The sequence below is a fragment of the Lonchura striata genome, chromosome 2 (genome assembly GCF_046129695.1).
Source record: "Lonchura striata isolate bLonStr1 chromosome 2, bLonStr1.mat, whole genome shotgun sequence".
NCBI classification, from domain to species: domain Eukaryota; kingdom Metazoa; phylum Chordata; class Aves; order Passeriformes; family Estrildidae; genus Lonchura; species Lonchura striata.
In genome coordinates, this window is record NC_134604.1 from 43,585,852 (window position 1) to 43,609,955 (window position 24,104).

General features: G+C 37.2%; 1 protein-coding gene across 9 annotated transcripts in view; it reads left to right on the forward strand.

Moving 5' to 3' along the window:
• Positions 1-24,104, forward strand: part of GRIA4 (glutamate ionotropic receptor AMPA type subunit 4) — a 212,083-nt gene that overhangs the window by 133,887 nt on the left and 54,092 nt on the right. For 8 of the 9 annotated variants that reach the window (XM_021529348.2, XM_021529342.3, XM_077781343.1 and 5 more), the window contains exons 5-10: positions 3,485-3,538; positions 5,493-5,651; positions 7,463-7,630; positions 9,195-9,299; positions 14,600-14,710; positions 22,165-22,371. In XM_021529348.2, coding sequence (XP_021385023.1) covers positions 3,485-3,538; positions 5,493-5,651; positions 7,463-7,630; positions 9,195-9,299; positions 14,600-14,710; positions 22,165-22,371 — 804 coding nt within the window. Of the gene's footprint in view, positions 1-3,484; positions 3,539-5,492; positions 5,652-7,462; positions 7,631-9,194; positions 9,300-14,599; positions 14,711-16,008; positions 19,041-22,164; positions 22,372-24,104 lie in introns of those variants that run through there. The other variant, XM_021529349.3, reaches the window with a different exon arrangement.

Consider the following 24,104-nt stretch of genomic DNA (forward strand, 5'->3'; position numbering starts at 1 on the left):
CTGATGCAAGTTTGCAAATGGTTTTATCAAAGTCAGTGACCTTGCCACACACAGGAAAAAAAAAAAAAGAAAATAATCAAAGCAGACACTGGTAGCCCTTCTTTCCAATAGTAGAACAGTTTCTGAATTTCCTAGACCAGGCTACTGTTCAGCTAAATTGAAAGAACCGTATTGTATGATAAAGTCAGAGTTGTGTCAAAAGCCTGAGTTGGATCTCACTGGCCCTACTTTTATCAAACTTTAAAGTCAATGTAATTCTAGTTAGTTTTGATTACTACTGGAACTCTGAAATCAGAATAAGGTATTTTCATAATTGTGTTATAGTAGATCAGCAACTAAAAATTCTTACAATGCACTGTTCTTTTTAGTTTCTTATACACATCTGCATTTTATAATGGTGAAATTCATCTCAGTTAACATTAGGGATATAAAATGTAGGTGTCTGCATCAGAGCTAATTCCCATCAACTCTTTCTAATCAATGCAGAAAAATACGGGCTTTCAGGGCACAAGCTGTCTAATTAGTTATACAAATGTCCTTTAGAATAAGCTAAATCATTTCCTCAGAGAGCCTGCTCTTTCCACTGATTACAAGGGAAGTTAAGACAACTCCGTGATACATAACTCTGTGTTTGTGTTGCTTACCCAAAGAAACAATGAAAGAATATAATGAAAGAATATAATGAAAATATCAAATTTCAGGTTTTTCAAATATGTTATGCATTATTCACATCAAATCCAGGAATTCTGCAGTAGTATCTACATGCATTTCCTAGGAACAAGCACAGAAATAAATCTCAAAAGGAGATTTGCCCAAGATGAGGGTGAATAGGTTAAGAACAGATTTGAGGAGAAATACTTGGGAGGTGTTGGAACTAGATGATCTTTAAGGTCTCTTTCAATTAAAACCATTCTATGATTCTATGATCTTAAATTATATCAGTCTACTTAATAACTTTCAGGTTGTGATGAGGTATTTATTTAAAAATGTATTTTTTTTACCCTCTATCAATTCCCTGTAATGGGGAGGCAAATATTTTCATTACTGTGCACTGCTGAATGAGTACAGATGTATAAGCTTTATTGGGATCAAGGATTATAATCCTTTTGAGGACTTTGACCCAGCCAGGACTTGAAACTTGTTATTATATGGAAAAATTAATTACTTGAGAGTATCCTCCTCACATATGTTGAGCTTATTACAGGGAAAGTTGTGACTTCTTCCTCTCTACCACTCCCAATAAAATGGCAGCCATGGTATTAAATCACTGATCTGGGAGTTTTATTAAGTCTAAAAGTCATTTATACGAAGGGTAACAATCTGATCATGGCTTGGGTATTTAGTGTCTTTTAGGATATTTTAGGTTTATGTTTTGGTTTTTAAATACAATCACTTTAGCTGTAGACTATTGTCCTGGTTTAGGGCACATTTAGGGAGGAAATCTCCAAAGCAAATCTCTAGAAAGCAAAATCAAGCGGCCCCTCCCCAAACTGTTCGGGGGACATAAACCTCTTTTGAGAGAAGTGGAAAAAACCTGTTTATTTAACAAGCAAAGTATTCACAGACATGGGAAAATGAGTAATATTAAACAGTGGAACATCTCGCTGTTTTGAAGAAATGGCAAATTCAGAGAGAGAAAGTCCTTTTCATGGGCTGCAGCTCAACTCTCTCAGTCTCTTATCAGCCCCTCTTGCGCTGGAAAATGCCACATGCTGGTCCTTGGTGGGCCACAGGCATGAGCCCCTGGTGTTCTTCTGGGTTTTTGGCCCAGAGCAGGTTCCAAGAAAAAAACTTTGGGAAAACTTTCCTTGCCGTAGCTAATGATGGAAACCAGCAAAAAAGCAAAGAAAAGCTCCCTGTCTCTCTCTCGCTGTCCGTGCTGCAGACAGCACAGTCCATGGGGGAGAATGCAGGGGAGCGAGCGCGGTTGCTGAAAACAAACTGCGCTTCTTCTCCTCACCTTCACTCCCAGAACCAGTCTTAAGGGTGCAGAACTTAATATCCAGCATGAACAGAACAGACAACTGGGGATAGAAGCATCATAAAGTCACCCTAGGACAGCTATACATATGAAGCAAAGTTTGGGATAGAGCAAAAGGATGAAAAACTACTTCTTTAGTTTATTACTTAAGGTAATGAAATTAAAACAATTTTGACAACATACTTATGCCACATCCCTTGGATTTTCCCATCCATTCTGCTGCAAAAGGAAATTGATTTACTGGAATGATACAGTCCAGAATCAAGCATTTCCAAATCTTAATCTATTTAGATTAAGAGAGTGGATTCCTGCATGTCTTTGGTCAAAATATTTAGTTCTATGTCAGTTTTTCTTCATCTCTAAAATGTGTTTTTACTCACTTTTTACAGCGCTGGGAAAAAAGACTGCAAGGCCTAGTCAGTGTTTGTTCTCTTTTGAACATGAGGTGTGATCCCTAAAGGCAGGAAATTGTCAATTCTTCAGGCAGAGTCCAGAGCTAAGATTTCAAAGCAGGAAAGGAAACAGATCCACAAGCTTCCTGTTACTTAACTGAGTAACCTGCACTTCATGGCAAAACCTTTGCTTGTGTCTTATTCATTAAATTTGAGGGAAGATAAATTGCTTTCTGGAGAAGTAAAAATTTGAGCTGCATGCAAACCTCTAAATGAGTGGTGGACGACTATCAAAAATAAGAGCTCAAAGGACTGTACTGTTAACTGCAAGCTGAATGCTACTGGCAGTACTTTAGTTGCTAGTTACTGGTTATTAGTACTGGTTAGTTTTTAGTGAAAGCAGCTTTAATCTGCAATGCATCTATTATCACCATTTTCTACTGGCAAAATAGTACCTCACTTTCTTTTTTCGGCACATTAAATGAGAGTCATTCTACCATAAAAATTGCAATAATGTTGATGCAGCGTGCTGGTGGACATAGTTTTTGTCTAAACACTCTGGTTGATTTTGCCATATTGTGGTTCACTTGATGCTACATTTTGGTTAAACATTCAGGCAACCTTGCTCTGTCCTTGTTCATGTCCCTTTCCAAAATCTTTAGCATTTTACTAAGATCTAAATAACACTCTTAGTATTTGACCATGTCAAGAGCAAAGAGCTTTGGTCCCAAGAGATGAGCCCCCAGTTTCATTCATAAATTCTGCACTTATTTCAAATGAAAAAGTGAATCAGTGGGTAGGCTTTCTAGCTAGTGTGATATCTCCTCCTTCTGAATTTGTATCCCATAGATAATTGCTTTATTTGGTAAAACAGTATACTACAGTAGCATTTTCAATACAGAAGGCACTAAGATTACCACTTCATTACTTTACTTACTGTAATTTTAACCTTTTCACATTACTAAATCCCTGAGAAGTTATAGGTATGTTATTGCAAAAAGACTACCAGTGTCATATATTTCAGTTTATATCTAGCTTTATATGAAAACACCTTTATAGAGAAAACAGTATGACATTGTTTTTCCTTTTTTGTCTTATTTCTCTCCCACAGATTGTGAGCGTGGGAAAGCATGTTAAAGGATACCATTATATTGTTGCCAACCTGGTAAGATACTTTTCTAGAATTATACCCCTGCTCGGTAAGTGAAACACTCAGTTTTACTTTGAAGTTATAGCACTTCACACAGAATTTCCCATTTGTCTCTAAAATGTGTTTGCACATAATACATTCTTGATGACATGTAAAAGAACTTGAGTTTCTTATTGCAGCTATCTAGATATGAAGGTCACAATAATATAGTAAGTAATACTCCTAAATTTTATCAAAATCAAGGTAGGAGAAAGAACTGATATGTGTATCTTGAAGCTGAATTAAAATTTTCAGAACTACAATGATTTTTTGCTCATCTCTTTATTATTAGTAACTTAAGAATTCTTGAGCTAACTTATACATTCCCCAAGGAACACGTATTTTCTAGTGAGATCAGCTATTTCCAGTCAAATTACTGTTCAGTATTTTTTTTAAGGCTAAACTGGACATTCACACAGCTAATGTTCAGAAGAGGGCAAAGAAAGAGCAAATGCAGTATTTTATTATTTAAATGACTCATTCTTTAAGCCAAAATACCTGCCTGGCAAAGCACAGTGAATGTAGGGCAGAGTCTAATGCATGCTTTAAACTGTTTTCTTTCTATTCACCCTCAAGGAATTTTAGTTGATGTGAAATATTTTATTGTGCTTTGCTGCACTTGAACCTTCACTTAGTACCACTTCAGATTATATTTGAAGCCTCAGGTGTTTCAAATGAGACGTCTGTACTCTTAGGTTTTATAAATTAGATTTTTCAGCATTACAATTTTATAGTACCACAAGTAATTTTTCTCATGCAAAATAGTCACTGTAAACAAGGAACTGGATGTTGCAGTAATCTGCTAGTGAGGCATACAGTGGAGATGGGCACATCTGATCTACTTCAGCAGGGGCACACTTTGTTATCTACTGTCTGTTCAATTATGTGGGTAATATAACTTTCTGATGTGTCACCTTTTATATTTACTGTCAGTATCCCTTAGAATATGAATCAAATCTCTGTCCTTAACAAGCATTTTCCCCCTGGGATATTGGGTCAGTAACCCAGTACCCCACATTTTTTTTCCTAAATATTTCTAAATTTGTGTTTTCACTCATAAATACCAATCAGAGGAACTTAAGAAAATTAAAATAAGATGCCTCTGAGCTAGCCTTTGACATAGTAGCTAGGAAAGGAGAAAGATTTATGCTTGCTTCTTAATGCTTTAGCAGTTTGTGTTATGCAGTTCATGAAGTTCTGTTCCATCTCTAAAGGCAAATTCTAGTAAAGAATTGTGCTGAACAGATTAGCCAGAGAAGCCAATAGGTCAGGAGATATATGTGCTTTATCTTCTCTTTCAGTGTTGGGATTCAGTCTAGGTTTTCAAAATATAACAGATCTAATTGCTGCCACAATCCTATTTAACAGAAGTGTCATTCTGATGTTTTTTTCCTTGCACTAACAATGAGATCCTCATGTGCTGTCTCTGCCTTCTAATGCCTATTATACTGTCTCATTTTCAGACTAAACAATGAATTCTGGAGTAAATGTATTTATGGAATAGGATTGTTAATTTTTTAAACATGAAAAAAAGAGGGATGCATTTTTTTTAAAGCACTAGTACAGTGCTTATGCCAATCTGACAGCTTTGATAGAAATTAGATTAAGCCTTTAATATTCTGCAGGCATTTTTCAGTTGATTCACCAAAGGCAGTTCTTCAAAAACTGTCTGCCATTCCCAACAATGTGTTGCTTAGCTGTCAAGACCACCCTAGCAATAATGTAGCAAATCTATTTCTTGGCTTTTTTTCTTTATTACACAAATGGAAGTTATGAATGAAGGTTCAACATTATTCTTGGTTTGAAATTTTGCCTTTTAATGGAATCCTGCTGTTGTGCATTCTTTATTCTGCCATTATCTGCTGACCTAGAACAGATTGGACCGACAGTGGTGTAGAATGGCAAACAAAATCTTAAATTGATTTTCTAGGGATTCAAAGATATTTCTCTGGAGAGATTTATGCATGGGGGAGCCAATGTGACTGGATTTCAGCTAGTGGATTTCAGTACCCCAATGGTAACTAAGCTGATGCAGCGCTGGAAGAAACTGGACCAGAGAGAATACCCAGGATCTGAGACTCCACCAAAGGTACTCCCCAATCTGAACCACTACCAAACATATCACTCCAGTGTTCTAATTTCTGATTAACATTGTTGAATACATGAATGAAGACTTTAATATTTAGGCAGAGGAGAAGGCAGTTGATCTTACTATTACTGGCCATTCATCATGCCTGTTGTTACATTTGTATGGTAGAAATTAAAACTCATTTTGCTGAGGTACTCAACACATTTTGCTGATGTACTTAAATGCCTGTTGTCACTTATTCTCCAACTTCACCCCTTTACCAACAGCAGATAAAGGTCAAATGCTTAACTGACAACTTAATTTCAATAAAATTTACATTAATTAGTCTAATTATCTAAGTTTCTTTGGAGTGCAGATCTTGCCTGACAGATGAATTCTTCTGGATGAGATTTTACTTTAACTGTAAATCTGCTACCTTTAAATTTTTATATGGAGTTTCCTCTGGAAATTTTCCACCTCAAAACTTCATGCAGAAATCACATTCAGGCATGATTTTAAAGTTAAATCTTGTCCCAGAGTTCCTCTATCCTAATCCTTCACAAATTGATAAGAAAATATTTCTTTTACATATAATTTTCCTGGCAGGCAAATCACAGCACAGCTGTAAATCTGACTTCAACTAATTAGTTCTGATATAATATGCAGTAATGCATACCAGATGTGCTTGAAAATGGGCTTCTTTGTGGTGGGGACTATGCAAAGATAAGCAACCAGCCCTCCCTTGGCTGGGACATTGGTAGCTTGGCAAAATCTAGAGAGAGCATCAATATGGTTATTACAAGACATTCAGTGATGCTCCAAAAATTTCTGTTAAAAAATTAAAAAAAATAAATAAACAAACCAAAACCAAGGGCTTGGAATGCAGACATCCCCAATTACTGGTGACAGGAAATATTCCACCTATAGGACTCCTTGTAACAAAAACAAGATTATTCTGTCTGCTTCTGAGAAGTCAGCATGATTAATTGGAATCACACATAATTCATATTGGGATAACCAAAATTTGAGGCTATATAGATAAACCATGTGGCAAAGACATTGTAATCTGCAAGACACAGGAAAGGAAGGAAATTAGATTTGAATAATAGAATTTGAATTTTGGATGTTAGAGAGCATATCAATAGCAGCCCTGGGCATGTGAACAACTTTCCCTGATGCATTGTTTTTGTCAGAGGACTATACTGAGAAAACACCCCTTTGTTTATGTGGCTCCAGGCTAACATCTGCCGAAGACTTGTTCTAAATGTTTCATTTGGCCTGTTATCAACCTAAAGCAATTGCTGTAGTTAGTGTAGAAACACAGGCTTCTCAGGGTACCTATCAGGCAGAGATCCAACACAGGTTTTCCAATAGAAAGAACCTACTCTTGATCATTCTTAACAGTTCTAGTAGCCTGCATGTCTGCTCATTAGCTGTGCATTTGTTCAGGTTCTTTTTTTTTCTCAGTAAGTTACTGTTTCCTTCTTTTCTTTTGAGTAAGTTGGGTGGATGGGGTTATTTCCTATTGTAAAAGTCAAGTGGGAAAAAAAAGGAAAAATACTTGAATATTTCAAGTTTTATTTGTTTTCTTTGTAATTAATTCTTAAGATGCAGATTTTTCTACCCTTAGGAAATACAGTTTTAAAGCTGTACCTACTGAAATGTCCTACATTTGTCCCTTAGACAAAATTGTTTTTGATTTTGAGGAGACCTGTTTTCTAAACAAAGGTATAGAAACTGCTGCATAATGAATCAAACTAGAATTATCTTGAAATAGCAGATTTTTTTTTTTTTTGTCAACTCTGAAGGGCTGTGTTTGTCTGTCTATTTAGTATACATCTGCATTGACGTATGATGGAGTACTTGTGATGGCTGAAACTTTCCGTAATCTTAGAAGACAGAAAATTGATATTTCAAGGAGAGGAAATGCTGGTGATTGTCTTGCCAACCCTGCAGCCCCATGGGGTCAAGGAATTGATATGGAGAGGACATTAAAACAGGTAAGGGGAGGCTTTGTTCTAGGGATCTTTTAGAATTTTGTATACCAGTTGCACTCTATATGACTTGCAAAACAGTATGCACAAGGGTAATAATAGGAGATGAAAAATTATTTTCTATTTGGAAATTGGAAGCAGTTTGGGCTGTTCAGGTTGTTCTCATTTGTAACTTGGAATGAAGGCAGAGAGGAACTACTACTATTTGAAGCTGCTGTTAGATCTTTTGAAAGAGTTGGAACTTCCTCCACTGTACTGCTGAATTCAGTTGTTACTATTGCAAATTACCTGGCTGTACAGATATTGTCATTTAAGAAAAAAGGCATAACCACATAATATAACCTTTCAAATATGTTTCTGTCATCTTCAATAAAAGTAGACTTCTCCCAGGGATATCACATAGGTAGTTTTGGGTTTTTTCTTTAAAAAGAAATAACCCAGAGCTATGGGTTATTTCAGGATTGTGAATTCCTGATGAATATGAATGCCTAGAAAGTTCCAGATCTCTGTCAAGATGATTTAGCCTTTCCTTTGAATGGGACAATAACAAAAATAAAAATCCTGCAGTAGAATTTAAATCATTGCAAATAAGCAGACTCCACTCAGGAGCAACTGCTGAGGAGAAGTGACTGCTGACAGAGCTGGCAGCTCCATGCCTGGAAGCCAAGGTTTCAGTCCTGGAGAAAAATCAGCAGATAGAAATTGACAGAGGGAAAGAATAAGTGATTCCAAGCCACATCCTGACTCTTAGGGAGAGAAATAAAGCATTTTGTATGCTTCATGTATTCTGTGCAGATGCACAGATCTGTAACAATTGAGAGAAACAGTAAGTCAGGATTCTGTGTTCAGGCAGACAGCATGAGACTTCACATTCTGCCAAAGAGGTTTTCATGGCCAGATCCTGATAAAATCAAAGTCATCAGCAATATGGCCACAAGTTCTTTGGGACAAGGACAGCTTCAGTGACACAATAAAGTGCTGAAAGAAAGAAAGAAAAAGTGTTCTGGTTTCAGCTGAGGCACAGGTGCTAGAACCTGCCACAGCCAATTGTGAGGCTTCACATCTGGCCTTGTTCATCATAATGCTTTGAAAACACCCTTTTCAAGCCCTATCCATATCAGCCCTGTATCATCTTCCCTGATAGTAAACTGCTTTGTTGGGGCTAAGGTTGTTGTCAAGTGGGATTGGGAGCTTAAAAGACACATGAGTTCAGGCCAAACTTCCTTTAATTTTTTTATATGACCCCAGGAGCGATGAGAATAGTAAAAAATGTATTTCTCTTTAGAACCTGCAGCTGGAAGGTGTTTATCTGCACAGCATGAAAGGGGGAAGGTCCACTGTGTGTCTTTGTTAGCAGTTGGATTCTGACATATCTAAGCCTGTTTTGAGCAGGGCTTGACAGGAAAAAAGAACATAAAGAAAGTAGCCAACTTTATTTATTTGAAATGTTCTACAGTAGTGTTCTTATGGCAATCTAAGGCTGTAGCCAGGATTACTTGTAGTGTTCTGTGACATTTGAAATTAAGAGCATAAGACTGGATCTTCACGGTGGTTTTTCTCCTGTGTGCAGGTTCGAATACAAGGTTTGACTGGAAATGTTCAGTTCGACCACTACGGTCGCAGAGTCAACTACACCATGGATGTCTTTGAGCTGAAAAATACTGGCCCTCGGAAGGTATGTGCTGACATTGCTATCCTCATATCATATACATGAGTTGTGTATGATGAAATGGTTATGCAAACTTATATTAAAGTGGACTCTGCAGTTTGAAAAGGTATAATACACTGAGTATGTGGATATTTCTGGTGAAATTAGTTTTTAGATGAATTTTCTACAAGATGCTATTAGTCGGTGCTTCAAATTGGGGAACACAAAAACAAATGTGAATTTTGGAGTGGTGGGATGTCAGTCAGTCAAGCATACTAATGAAAGACATTGGATGCTGGATGGCATGTTGCTAGGCTGCTGGGTGATGGAAAATGGTCAGAATTCTGAATAGTAGATATTTCTTGTATCTTATCCCAAGATTTCTATCTTGAAAATTACTTGCATTTTTAAGCAAGTTGATTTATACATTCTGTGTAAACATGAACCATAGGCTGTAACTAACACAAGGCTTTTAAGGGTGAAAGGACAGAAGAGGAGAGAGGGAGAGAATGACCTGAATAGTTGTATTTTCTGAAATTTATTGCAGTATTTAATCCTGTGTACTTGATTGGCTTGATTTCTTGCAAGCAAATACAAATTAATATATGTCTAAGCAGATCCTTCATGTCTGAATGCTCATTATCACTCAGCCCAATCACTTTGAAAATATAGTCTTGGGTATTTTCTCTACTGTGCTGAAATTTGTCCATTTATCATAGTATAAAACAAAAGCAGAAAACATATTCAGGCTCAAGGATTTACTTTTTTTTGAGTCATTGTGACCTACTTTGTTTGTGAGGTCATCAGAACAAGCAAAGGGGGCAGGTGATGGTGAATAGGGTACTCATGGCTGCTTGAGTAGGGCCAAAGCAACCAAAATTGAGTTTAGTCCTCTGCTGTTGGCCAGAGGTGACAAGTGCAGTAAATACAACCAGGTGAGCTGTGTGTCCCTAAAACAGTTACCTGCCACAGAGCTGAGGGGGCAGAGTGTTAAACTGCAGACCCAGAGCAGAATTACACACTTGGATGAAAAAATTGCCACTATATCACAGTACAGAGTCACAGACCAAAGCAAAGCATGTGCCTGCATATAAGGCCTGTTGGTGCAGTTGTCTTTTGAAAGTGTGACAGATGGCTCGCCCAAGAAGAAATTGGGAAAGGTGAGTTTGTCTTTCCTCTCTTGGGAAGTCCACTGTCTTGTGCCAGAAAATGTGTCTTATCTTGCTACCAGCCCTGCTTCCTTCCAGTCTCCATGCTGCACCATTGGCAGCCAGGAGGATATATGGGTGGCTGGGGTGCACTGGAGGAAACTGAATTATGCCCTTTCCATTCCCTGTTCCCTGTTGTACAGAAGGGCAGACAAGGTGCAAAGAGATGTTTTTAATTAAGTCGTAACTTCAGTAACTCATCAGGGAATTTGCTTGTCAGCAAACTTTTGAAAAGAGTTGATGTTTCAACCTTTGTCACCTGTTATGGGAGAGGTTTCTGTCTGGCACCACTGCAGGGATGTCTCCATCCTCTTCTTGCTCGCAGTTTAAGGGGAGGGTGATTGCAAACAAGAGGAGCTATGTTAGAGCTGTGCTAGAGGCCCAAGGTGCTTTTCTTACCTTTCAGTCATGCCTCTCTGCTACTCCTAAGTCATTACCTGTATTTGACATAACAAGTCATAACAGCTTTGACAGATCTGGTTACTCATAAGAACTTATTTCTTCATGTATTAGATAGTGCTTTATATGTGATCATTGGACCAGTTCTGTGGTCCAGCCTGACAAATCCTATATAATATGTGAGAAATTACTCTACTTAATTGAACTAAGAGGCCTTCACTGTTAATGTCTTCTTGTGTCCAACATAACATGACTTATGAGTCACCCAGCACTATCAGTTCAAAACTGCCTTTTCAGTCAGAGTAATGCATGGCTCTAATCTTTAGAAAAGTGATTTTTGTTACTCACAGCTTTAAATATGTGAAGACACTGTTAAAAAACAGCACAGCTAGACAGAGGCAGTCTTCCACATGGTTTAGTAAAACGGGAAATATTAGCCTATGCTCACGTTAGTTTCATTTATGCAGCTGTTCTGACTTGGTTCTTCTCTGCAGAGCAGTAACAAAATCTGCTGGTGGGGGGAAAGGACAGGAGGACAAGGACAAGATGTAATGGAATGGCTCCTGTGACTGGAGGGCTGTGACCAAGTGATAGAGACTTTTCACTGGTGCCCAGGGACTCGATCAGAGGCAATGAGAACAAACTGAAACACAGGAAGTTCCTTCTGAGCATTAGGAAATACTTTTTCATCCTCTGAGAGTGACCAAGCATTGCCACAGGTTGTGCAGGGAGGTTGTGAAGTCTTCATCTTTGAAGAAATTCAGAAGGCATCCAGACACAGTCCTGGGCAAATGGCTTTAGGCTGAGCAAGGAGTTTGACCAAATGACCTCCAGAGGTCCATTCCCAGCTCAGTAATTCTGTAATTGTGTCATTCATCATGCATCCTCTCACCAAAATGAAAAAAAAAAAAAAAGTAAAAAAAAAAAGTAAACAAAGTACATACAATACATTACATGCACAAGACAGTCTAAGATTTGGCTTCTAAATTCCAACCTGACAGCATGAAAATTAGTTATCAAAATGTTTCTATATTCTTTTGCCCTCAGTGGCTTGTGAGCTCCAACAGGATCACTTCAGTCATTACTACAAGGTGCACAGACCTTCAGAAAGGACACTGTTCATTTAAATGCCAAACTGTTATGGCATATTTACTTTAAGGTGAATATTTTTGTAGTATATTTTTTCCTGAAAGATGAATTCAGCCTCTGGATAAGTGGTTGCAACTGCTATGAAGTTCAATTGCAACCCAAATAGAATTGAAGGTACTTTTATAGCTAAATGCAATCCTATCCTTTGAGGAGTTTTTTCCTTGTGGAGCTGAGGTATTTACGGGAAAGCATACTGATATTTAGTGCTCTCAAAGTGACTGTGTATCTCTATACTTTTATACAAGTGTCATGACACATCTTTCATATTTATTCAGTAGTCTAGTTCCAGAGTTTCTTTAGTGCAGATTAGCATTGAACCCAACAAGCTCACACCAATGCACAAAAGCTAAAATTTCTTTAAAAGATGCCTGTCATTTCTCAAATAATGCCTTTATCTCTGCCTGAATTTTCATATAGTACTTATTTCTCTAGCACAGTATAGCATTCATTTTCTTTCCTTCTGTACTTTATAGCAGTGAAGTGCAATTTTCATTGTGCAATTGCACAATGAAAAATCATCATTCACTATTGTAATAGTTACCTAAACTGCCAGATTTTGGTGTACATATTTTGCCTTTAGTTGGTCACAGTTTTCTGACAAGAGCTCCACATTTTCAATAATCAATTGTATCTGTGGCTGTATGGCTGTCTGGCTGAAAAGAATATTTGTTACCAGTGCATACTACTAGGAAGAAAACCTTCCTCTCCACTATATCAGCACTGCTGACACTTCCTGTTAGCTGCAGACACCTAAATCAAGGCTCCAACTGTAAGAACAACCTCAAAAAGAAAAGGAACATTTCAACTAAATATACCAGAACTTGTGTATGGACACTTTGTGCTTGTTTGCTTCATTAATAGAAAAAAAAATAACTCATGTTCAGTCAAACTGCTCTATGGACTGTAAAATGACTTGCCTGTCCATGCATTTTTTTCAAGAAGGAAACTAATGAAATAGTAAATGTAAAAATCTAGATTAAGGTTGTCTATTTTAATAAAATACAAGATATATATATATATATATAATGCATATGAGTCAAGAACAAGAAGCACTCCCCTGCTCTTTTGGACTTTCACATCACTGCATTGAGTTGAACATGTCATGGAGGCAGAATCCTATGTGACAGTGAATTCAATCAGGGTTCTACAATAGTGCTGGAAATAATATTGACTACATAGCTGATTTGATCATTTAGCCAGTTTCCATCATACTGAAATTTTTCATCCAAGACACGGAGTGTCCTTTGGTTCTGACAGTTCCATTGAAGCTCTGCCTGGGGCCCAATTTCCACTAAAATTCCTGTTCCTCTTCTAGCAAGATACACAAGGCATTCCTCTCTCCCAACTCTTGGTCTCATGAACTCCTAATTAATCAAGGAAGGGGACAAGGGGCAGTTGCTGCTGCTCCCAGAAACTGTGCCTGGTTCAATTGCATCTCTTTGATAGAAACCTTTTAGATCATGTGTCTGTTAAATCAAGCTGGGAAGAAAGATCAGTCTCCCAATTCATTATGTTTTCAGCAAGCAGGGGAGCCCCTCGAGGTGGGATTCAAACACTGTGCTACTGACATATTTGTGTTCATGTTGTCCAGTTGACATGGAGCTGAGTGCTGTCAGCACTGGGCCAGAGAAAAAAGCCCCAGCAGCCTTGTCACAGACAGCCATGATCTATCTGCAGAAAGGAGAATGGGCAAGAAGGGAGAAAAAATTAGGTTTTGGGGCTTTCATCCATGGGGTTATAAGGACAACTGATTCAAATCTGACTCTAGAGAAGTTCCTTGCCAGCAACAAACAAGGGCAGCTGTTTTACCTTAATGCTGCTCATGGAAGGTTTATGGCAGCCTAAATGCAGCTAAGGAGAGAAAAACCCGATTTGTAGGCACTTCCCAGAGATATATTTAGGAAGAATTCAGTCTCACCATGTTTTACAGTCAGTGGGAAAGGCAAGCACCTTTCTAGGAGAGATGCTTATCCTGCATGAGCTGAGTCACTCTCTGCTGGTACTGTCTGTCCTGTGAGTGTAAAAAAAGCACAAATAACAGGGTTTCTAATGTAGGCAATAAAAGGTCAGTGCTAGCAGTTAAGTGGAACAAGCCTGGTGTAAATCCCAGAGCTGGAGTCTCCTGGGGAGCTCATGATGGAGCAAGGAATTGAGATCAGTCATGGGATTGCAAAACTGTCACCAGATGTCTTTCATTCCTCTATCTAAGACCAGAAGATCTGGAGGACTGACACATGAAAATATTCTTGTGGGGAATAAAAATTCTTAAATCTCATTTATGCCCCAGGAAATCTTCAAGCTAATGAAAATGGGATTTACCTTGTGTCTCTGGTTGAAGTAGCTCAGATCACTCAGGAGCAGTGAAGTGGAGGTGACACCAGGTCTGTCTCTGTGCAGCAGGGGTGCAAGGTGGTACACCCAAAATGATAGATGCATACTCCCGTATCTAATGTGACAGCACTTCCTTTGGAAAAAGACATCTTTGGATCAGTCTTATTCTTATAGTAGTTTATATTTGTAGTTATGCGGAATGTAGACCTTAATGCAAATGATATACATTTTGTTTTGCAGGTTGGTTACTGGAATGACATGGATAAATTAGTTTTGATTCAGCATGAACCTACACTTGGAAATGACACTGCAGCCATTGAGAATAGAACAGTAGTTGTCACTACAATTTTGGTAAGGTGTTTCTTTTTTGTAATGCTTATAGTGTTGTGTGACACAATCTCATTTCTAGTTATGATCTAATTTAGTCTGCCAGTTCCTAGGTTGGTGGGAGGATGAGACCCATATATCTTAATCATACTGACTGTCATGTCTGCACAGGGGTTTTTTTTGTATGCATTTAATATAATGATTCACATGAAATCAGGTTTAAAAAATTGAGTTGTGATAATTTTTTTCTTTAATTCAGTCTTTTCCATATTTTGCTAAAATAAGTCTCAGAGATATGAGTTCTTACAACTTATAATTGATAAATCTTGATTCACAGAACACTGGAAGAAAAGAAAAACCCAAAACTTTTAAATGACAGAGTAGAACAGAGGGTATAAATGAGATTACTGTAATGCCAGTTTCCCTTTTTCTTGGTAAATTATAAATTCAATAATTGACTTTAGCAAGAGCTAAAGCTCAAAGTAGTATGGTTCAGTCAGCCAGTCAAAACTGGATTATCTATTCTTAATAGTGAATGAAAACATGAATTTAGTAGATGCATTCTTAATGTTCATTCAGCATTGCAGTAAAATTTCTATTTTAATAAAATCTATATAGATTTGGAGTCTGATTTTCCAGGATTATTGTGTTTTTAAAGAGTGGTTGCAAAGGAGAATGAGCTGCTTCATTCATTTACATTTTTAATTCACAATTTTTCAAAATAATTGTTTCTTACAAATCTGTATTTTAAACAAAATATCTAACATTTTTTTTCATCTGAAGTCAGACATGCCCTTTAAAGCTGATGTTTATCAAAGCCAACTGGCAAAGGGTGACCTTTACGTGACCGCTTTTAAGATTTTACATCTCAGTTCACTGCCCTTTTCACCTGCTTCATTTAAACAAGACATGTTAACCCAATAAACTGTGTCTCAAATGGGAAGGAATATTCTGTAGGTGTTATAAAGAAATAATTTTTCTAACTCAATACAGAATTTAAAGTAATCCAAAGGAAAGCATGAAGACATTTTTCTAACTAAAAATACAGTTACTTACTAGATTTTCAGCAGTGTGTATCAGCATTTATGCATTAATTATGTCTTAATAAATCTCCTGTTGAAGGTTATCATTCCAGGATACAAAACAACCAAACTACTATACAGGAATTCAGAATGTAACTCCTAACCAAACAGTGTGACTTTTAATTTTATTTTTGCATGGGAAATTTTAAATATATGTATCTTTATCCTGAAAAAAAAAAAATTAAAAAAGACTTGGTGATGGAAAAAAAATATACTTCAGTACAGTCCTCCTCTTTTCAGCCTCTGATGAAGAATCCTATTTTAAGAAATTGATCAAGGAAGAAAAGAGTCCCAAGATGCTGCGAACATTCCTAACTAAGGCTCAAGTATTAACCACCAGTCTAGTAACATTGAGCTAATTTTTCCATATGGATTACTGTTCCTCTGACTGGATGACCAGGCAATGAACCACCAAGAAAAGTTCTGTGACTAATCTGAAATGTCTAGAACAGATGATGTTAACCTTCAACTTTGCCAAGCTGAGAAGAGAATGATGTGAATTACAAGCTTTCAGTCGAAATTTTCCTCTCAAACCAGTCCTGATACCTTTGACTGAAGCTCTCACACATGAATACTGTAATTTCCATAAATAGCTCCAAGCTTAGGAGAAGCGAGAAAAATATGATAATGAAAAGTAATAGAAAAGGTTTCTGTTCACCAGAAAGGAAAAAAAGGAAAACAAGAAAGCTTTTAAAATGTGTTATCTTGCCTGTCCTGTTTGCATTGAAGCATTCTGATGTGCATAATAAATGTTATCTTCAAAAGAACTTTTCCAGTCCCTGTATTGAAGGGACTGGTGGGATCATTTGCAAAACCAAAAAGCTGAATTAATATTCCAAAGCATGCCCTGTGTTTATGCAGCATGTCATTTTGGATAAATGCAATTAATTGAAAGCAACACAGCTTCTTGACCAAAACTGTCCCCTTTCCATATTTCAAAATCACAGTGCAAGAGAAATATATTGGAATTTGGTTTGAATAAGAATATATGGTGAATTCTGCCTTATCATGCCCATCTCCCATGTATTCCTCTGGGAGCTGCACACATGATGCTGAAGGCAGAATAGGACCATGATTCTTAATATTGGCCTGCTAGGACAATGTATTTAGCATCTGCAAGAATATGATCACACACACAAAGAAAATAAATATTTAAGTAGAATAACTTGCAGAGTCCTGTTACTTTTCTCTTCTTTGTTATGTTGCAAATACCACAGAGACTTTTGCACCTCTTCATTGCCCTCTTCATGTTGAAGGGAAGTTGAACCATTGTAGATGACACATTTAGTTTTGGTTGCATGCATATTTTCCAACATTAAACTGCAAAGCTTCCGCAAGCAGTGCTGTCAGATTTTCAGTCTTCAAAGACAGATGTCATGGCAGCATAGGAAAAGCTTACAGGTTTTCAGCATGGCTCGCTTTAAATTTTGCCTAAAGCCAAATAGCACAAGTTGATTTGTCCTCTGTTTCTTCAGCTTTTATGTGTCTATGCTTACTTTGCTGTAGTGTGGCTGTATGCCTGTTGCATAGAAACTGCATTATAATGGATCAGCTCTGCACCCAAAGAACTTATTAGAGTGTTTTTTACTTGGCAAAAAGTTTTCTTCATTTGTAACATAGTGAGAGCATGTAGAAGTTATTTTATATATTTGGTTTAGGCTCTCAGCCTATCCCCAGTTAGCTGTGTGGTACAGTAGCAGCCCAGAGAGAGGAGGCAGCAGCTGATGTTCTTTATCAGCTACCATTTATTGTTCTTATTCTGCATCTCATGAGATGCACAGCCTCCTGCTCTCTGGAAAGAACAGGTTTCCTACCTGTGCAGAGGCATTCCCTTTGGAGTGGGATGGTAACACCTCCAAATGTACAGTAGCTCATTGCCTGACTGGAGAAGGAATGCTCTTTGCAGCCCTGCTCTAACACTAAGGTAAAGCAAGGGACTTATCTAGCTAGGGAGAATGATCAGCTCTAATTTTGCAGGTTCACAAATATGGTCCCGAGTTGTTGAGGTAGAATTTAGGGAAGTAGGCTCAGAAGCCTAATCCAAATGCTCCAATACATTTCCTGATAGAGCCAACTCTGTACTTAACTCTAAGACTGGAAAACTTAAAAATCACAAAATTCCTTTAAAACCAAAGCTTGATGATAAGCTGCATCTGCATTGTGGTTTACAGTTCAATATCTTAATGAGATATCCTTGGTGTTGGCAGATTAAGTTTGAAGGGCAGGATCCAGTTCACATCCAAGTCACCTAGATGTGGATGACTTTACAAAGGGTAGTGATTCAGTTGCATTCAGTGACATTCAAGATGCTCTAGGATATACAGCCTGTCCCCCATTTCTTACACCGGCAGGGTGACCCTTGCCTGTCTCATGCTGTATATGTGACCTCTCCCTCTGGGTGTTTTAGCTGGTGTATGGACTTTTCTAGGCATGTGGGATAAGTTTTGCCCCAAGATTGCAATTCCACAAAGATTTAGAAATTGATTCAGTGGTGTATAGGCGGATGCCTTATGCTGAAGGTATCAGACCTAATCTGTAAAGGGCAAGCACAAAGCACCTGCAGAGCAGTACCTTGGGGTCAAGCAGGTCACCTTAGGGCATCTAAGAAGACAGGCAACTTTCATTAGGTGACTGAGAACCACCATCACTGTTTTGACTGATATACTCTTGATAGAGTCTTACCTCAGAAATTCTAATTATAGCCTTTTTTCGCATAATAGAAAAATATTTTTTCATTAGAAACTTTATTAATTAAATTCTTCAGTAGACTGGAGAAAAAAATGAAGTTTGTTGCATGAAAATAATAAAGACTTCAAACCGAATCCTGGACACTTTATTCAGAAAAACAGAAAAAGAAAAAAAAAGTCACAAAAAAAACCTTCCATTGACATTTACAGAAGTTTCTTTCAGAATAAAGTGTGATAATGTGTCCCACACCTATTCTAAAAATTAGAAATTTCCTTGCACAGATATTTGTCACTTTTACAAATTATTTTTGCAATGGTGATTATTTTGAAATACACTTTGGCATAGGAGAACCAAGTTTAAATCTGTTTGTTATTTTGGTTAGTTACTTTGTCCGACTTCCCTTAGAGTATTAATCATCAGTTGTGAGCATTTAACTGTACACATGAATTTGTGGCAATGTGGTGGAATGATTTGTTTACATCTATAAAGGTAATTGTTGCAGACATCAATTTGTATTTGCAAATGTTAAGTATTGTTATGAAATTGTGAATTATATAAGTAAAGCTTGCACCATTTCAAATATCTGTTCCGTGCTAGTCATTGGTCATTTCAATGTGGACTTTTCCTTGACTCGCTACTCCATAGAATACTCTTAAGCAGCTGAAATCTTGCAAATATTGCAGTGTTAAACCTCATTCAGCAGTAAGTCAGACATGTTTTATATCAGTAGGTTAAAAGCTCATGGTCCAAAAATATAGTAAGCACAAAGATGGTGGGCAGAGATAATCTTTCTATTAGTCAAGATGCTAAAACTGGAAACAATGAAAAAGTAAGCCTATTTTTTCAGCTATTTCAGCTGATTTAATAGAAGATAATACCTCTCCACAGACAACTTGCAGTTCTTGCATTTTTAGACTACCATAATTACACCAACATTACTACTAACATTGAAAATGCTATTGCAATGGATTATGCAAGATAAAAAGGGCGTTTTCAGTGCCACAGATAGAAGAGTATCAAGATATGGCTAAGTACATGCTATTGATCAATTCAGATATTTCATGACTTCACAGTGTGACCTTGAAAGTTCATCTGTGTAAGTTACTTGTTAGGAAACCAGTAAAATTTGACTTTCACTATCTTTTTATTATAACAACTGAACACCTCATCAATGTGAGACATCCTCAAAGTCTGAAATGGACAGGAATTAAAACTAGGGCTACTATTTGATTTCTTTTTTAAAAAATAAAAAAGTCTTTATCAGAAACTCACATGCAGTCCCACTTGCATTCCCCCATCAAATTCTACCTTGAAAATAGATATCTGATTACTTGGCAGGTAAAGTAGGCACAACAATTAAAGATATATAAAACAGGTTAGGAGGGAAAGATCAACATAGTAAGCAAATGGTAGCAGGTGTTGCTGTTATCTTTAATTGTACTATTCCATACTGGCAGATCATACTCAGTTGCTGCTTCTTTGAAAGCAGTCACAGCAAGGCCGGCTACCTTACTCTATAAGATAATTACATTACAAAAAACGCTCCCCGCTGTATTTTGTGCTAAATCAGTGAGATCAGTATAAGAAAGGGAGGTGGATGGGGAAGAGAACCAATGCAGTTCCTCCAGGTACCAAAAGATCCCCGTCAGATCATGGCAGTCACTCGACTGCATGGGATGGCCTCTGCTTGTACCTACCAAGGACAGTATTGAGCCACCGCACTTCCCTTCTCAGTGTTCCCTCACAGAACTCTGGGTAGGAGGGCTGAAGTTCACTTAACTTTTAACAGAAAAAAATTGAGGCATCTGTCACTTGGCTTTGCTGTGCAGAAACAGTTGAAATGCTTTCTTTGCAGCAGACCTGGCAGTGGTGAGGTGAAGGCAGAAGCACAGTCTCTGGGTTTTGGAAGAAGAAGCAAGCTGATCTGGCGTACACTGCCTGTCTTCTTCAAGTCCACCACCAGAATTATCTCCTGGGGTGACTCTAGTTGCATGCCTTTGGCTGGGGATTTATGGCTGAATCAGAAGAGCTAGAAATCACTAACATGGTATTTGGAATGCAAAATTGCTTTTGAGGTGCAGCAAGCAATGCATCTGAAGCTTGTAAGGAGAGTTCACAAATGTAGGACAGTGGACAGACTTGGTTGTCCGTCTAGCAAGCAGTTGGCTAAATCACAGACAGGACAGAGTATTTTTCATCTCTGTTTATTTTAAATCTTTTTCTGTGCAATAACATATGTAGAAAGGCACAGGTTTTGGGTCTTCTTCTCATGCAGACATAAAGGGAGGAGGATGTGAAGGAGGAACATTTTATACAAGTAGCCAAAATACTTCTGAAAATCAAGAACTACTGCAGAGATCAAGATCTCTCTGCTTTTCTCCCTCTCTCACTTTAGAAAACCAGTGGTTGAGATCAAGGTGATTTAAGTAGGGATAGGAATACAAGAAAAAGTGCAGGCTGCTGGTTTTCAGCAGTTTTCCTTTGAAGATGCAAACTTTATACGGGCAAAGGCACTCATTGCACTGCACTCATGTAATGCCACCTATCCTCCCTTGTTAGACACCTAGCAGAGGTTACAAAATTGTTGTTGCTTACGGATGATGTTCTTGTAGTTTCAGTGAAGCAGACATCGCTGCACTACATGTTTAAATTTGTTTTTATTCTTGTGCTAATTATATCTGTAGGAAAGATGGGAATGGGGCAGAATATTACCAAGGTTAGTGTCAAAAGACTTAACATTTTCCAGGGAGCACAGAGAAGACTTAAGTTGCCGGTATTTTGTGATGTAAATTCAAACAAATGGTAACCTAAATTACACTTTATATTAGACAAATATTTCGTCTGGAACTGGCTCTGAATATGAATTATGTGAAGTAATTTAAAATACCATCAGAAAGTATAGTTTTACTTAATAATTTCTAAAGTCTGAATTCACATAGAGCTAAAAAGAAAAATTACCTTGATTTCCCAGTTGCATAATGTTCACTATTGTGATAGTATGGTTTATACAGGAAATGCAAGATCCACTCTTCAAGACAGGTTTTACTTGTTCTCAGTGGCACTCACTGTCCAAAATATTTGGTACTTCTTTTCCATTCAACATGTAAAGTCTCTGTCAACTTAATACCATTCTTGTCCATGCATATCACTTAAGTTCATCTTAAATGACCTTGCAGAATCTTCACTGTTTCTTTTAAAGGGAAGACGCGTATTTCATTGGGAGTGTATTTCTATATTCTCACTAAAATGTATGTAGCCTCTTAGGAGCTATACATTCTAAACCTCAAGAAATGAAGTCACTCAGGCTCTGCATCTGAAATTACATAGGCAGAAACCCCCACTAGGTTAGAGGATATGCTTACTCAGTGAAGTCAGAAGTCTACATTGTACCTTTATGATCTCACAGCCCATTGCACTGTATAGGCTCAACCTCTATTCATGCTTTAAATTTAGCATATACTGAACTGAGGTCTTTCATTTAAAACAAAATAAGGTCAATAATTCTTGTGAAATGTATAACCCAAATTAGTGTGAAGAGTATAACTTGCCAGAAGGATTCCTCTTCATGCATTTTAATTTAAACATGCTAATACTGTCCATGAACTTTTTATAAATTGTGTGTTGTTCAGTCAGCTCATGACATGTTTGTATTTTTTCAGACTATATTTGGTACACTTCTCCTTTACAGTTCTACTTCTTTCATTATAGGAAGCCCCATATGTTATGTTCAAGAAAAACCATGATACGTTTGAAGGGAATGACAAGTTTGAAGGATACTGTGTAGATCTGGCATCAGAAATTGCAAAACATATTGGTATCAAGTACAAAATTGCCATTGTTCCTGATGGAAAATATGGAGCAAGGGATCCAGAGACAAAAATCTGGAATGGGATGGTGGGAGAACTTGTTTATGGGGTAAGCATACCAATTTTTGAAGCAGGATTTAATTTATCATAGTATAAGTCATAAAATAGGAAGTATTATGTGCATTTTATTTAATCTTGGGGTCACAGAAAAGAATCTTGTTTCAGGTTTGTGAGTTTCCACTTATTTTCAAGATAAAATTTAATAGTTTCATGCAAGTTCTACTATTTATTCAACTAGTACCTTGAAACATTAGAACATCCATAGTTTATATATCCCTTAAAAATTTGTTAATGTTAGAGACCGTCTGTTCTTGACACGCTATAAAACTTGGTTGGGAAGAATATCACTTATTAATTCATTTTCATGGAATGGTGGACAGATCTTTTTAAAAAGATTGGATTCTTGGTCTAGTTTTACATATGAAAAATCCACTATCATATGTATTAAACATAGGTAATAAACCACTACAGACAAGTACATAACTGAGCAATTCATAGTGAAGATAGATTTTTAAGATGACCATCAATAATAAAATTCAAGAGCAAACCTGGTAAGTTTAACATTATGTTATAGAGTGGCTGGAAAAGGATTCTTCAGAGTACATAATAGTTAGCAATTCTGTTGACATATAAAGTTCCACTATTTAAAGAAAATAGTTCCAATAAACCTGAATAAATATTTTCAATATCTGGTGTTACCAAAAGAAACACAACTCAGAGCTGACTTTGCTGATGACTGCAGTTGCTTGTATCTGCACTGAGAACAGTTCAAAATTCTTAGAGAAACATTTTGTTTCAGTGATGGAATTAAAAAAAAATCCTCAAACTACTCAGGTGTAAATATTCCCACCCATGAACTCATAACATGACTCAACTTCTCCATAAAAAAATTCCTGCATATCAGTTGATCCATCCCCAGTTGCATTTTTCACAATTCCATTGACAGTTTGGGCCATATGTTGCAAAGACCTGGTGGCTTTTGTTGCAGCTCCATTCCAGTTCCCTTCTGTCAGTTTATCATGGCTGATAAATTCTTCATTAGCATCAGTGCAAGGGACTCTGCAGAATGAAACAGTCTCTGTGCTGTAGGAGTGTGGGAAATGTTGCCCCAGAATTTCAGTGATCTCCCCTCCCCATTGGAATGGAAAGGTTATATCAGGTTCACAAAACTCCATATTCTTTGAAGCTCATGAAGGAGGCAACCTCAATTTTGTCTTTAAAGAGTAGAAACACTGAATGTCACCAAGCATCTATATCTACTTCAGTGGCTTGAAAGCAGCTCAACTCTTAGGGTAGTAAAAGATAAAGATTTTTCAAATTAATTTTATCAAGTACGGAGGTTACTCCTTTTCTGGCTTTTAATTGCAGTATCAAACCTATGGACATCAATGACCAAGTGCTGTCTTATACTAGAATGTTTTTTCAATTATCCAAGAAATGTTACTATTTATGAGAAAACTCTTTTGCTCAGATGCACAGTTTCAGTGGCCTATCATCTAGTTGAAAATTATAGAGGAAACTTGATATTTCAGCTTCATTTTCTTTCCTTCTTTTATCTTAAAAAATACCTCATCAATGGCCTAGGACTAGACTGAAATAAAAAGTGTTGTAAGGAAGCTCACATAGATGTGTCAACACCTACAGCTTTTAATAGAGCTGAAAGTAGTAAAGTGCACGGGCATGAGGAATCTGTTGCAAATTACCTGCATGAAGAAGGCCAGCCCAGAATACAAGGCCAGTACTTATTTTTTTTCAATGGAAAAGGGTAAAGAGAAGGCTCTT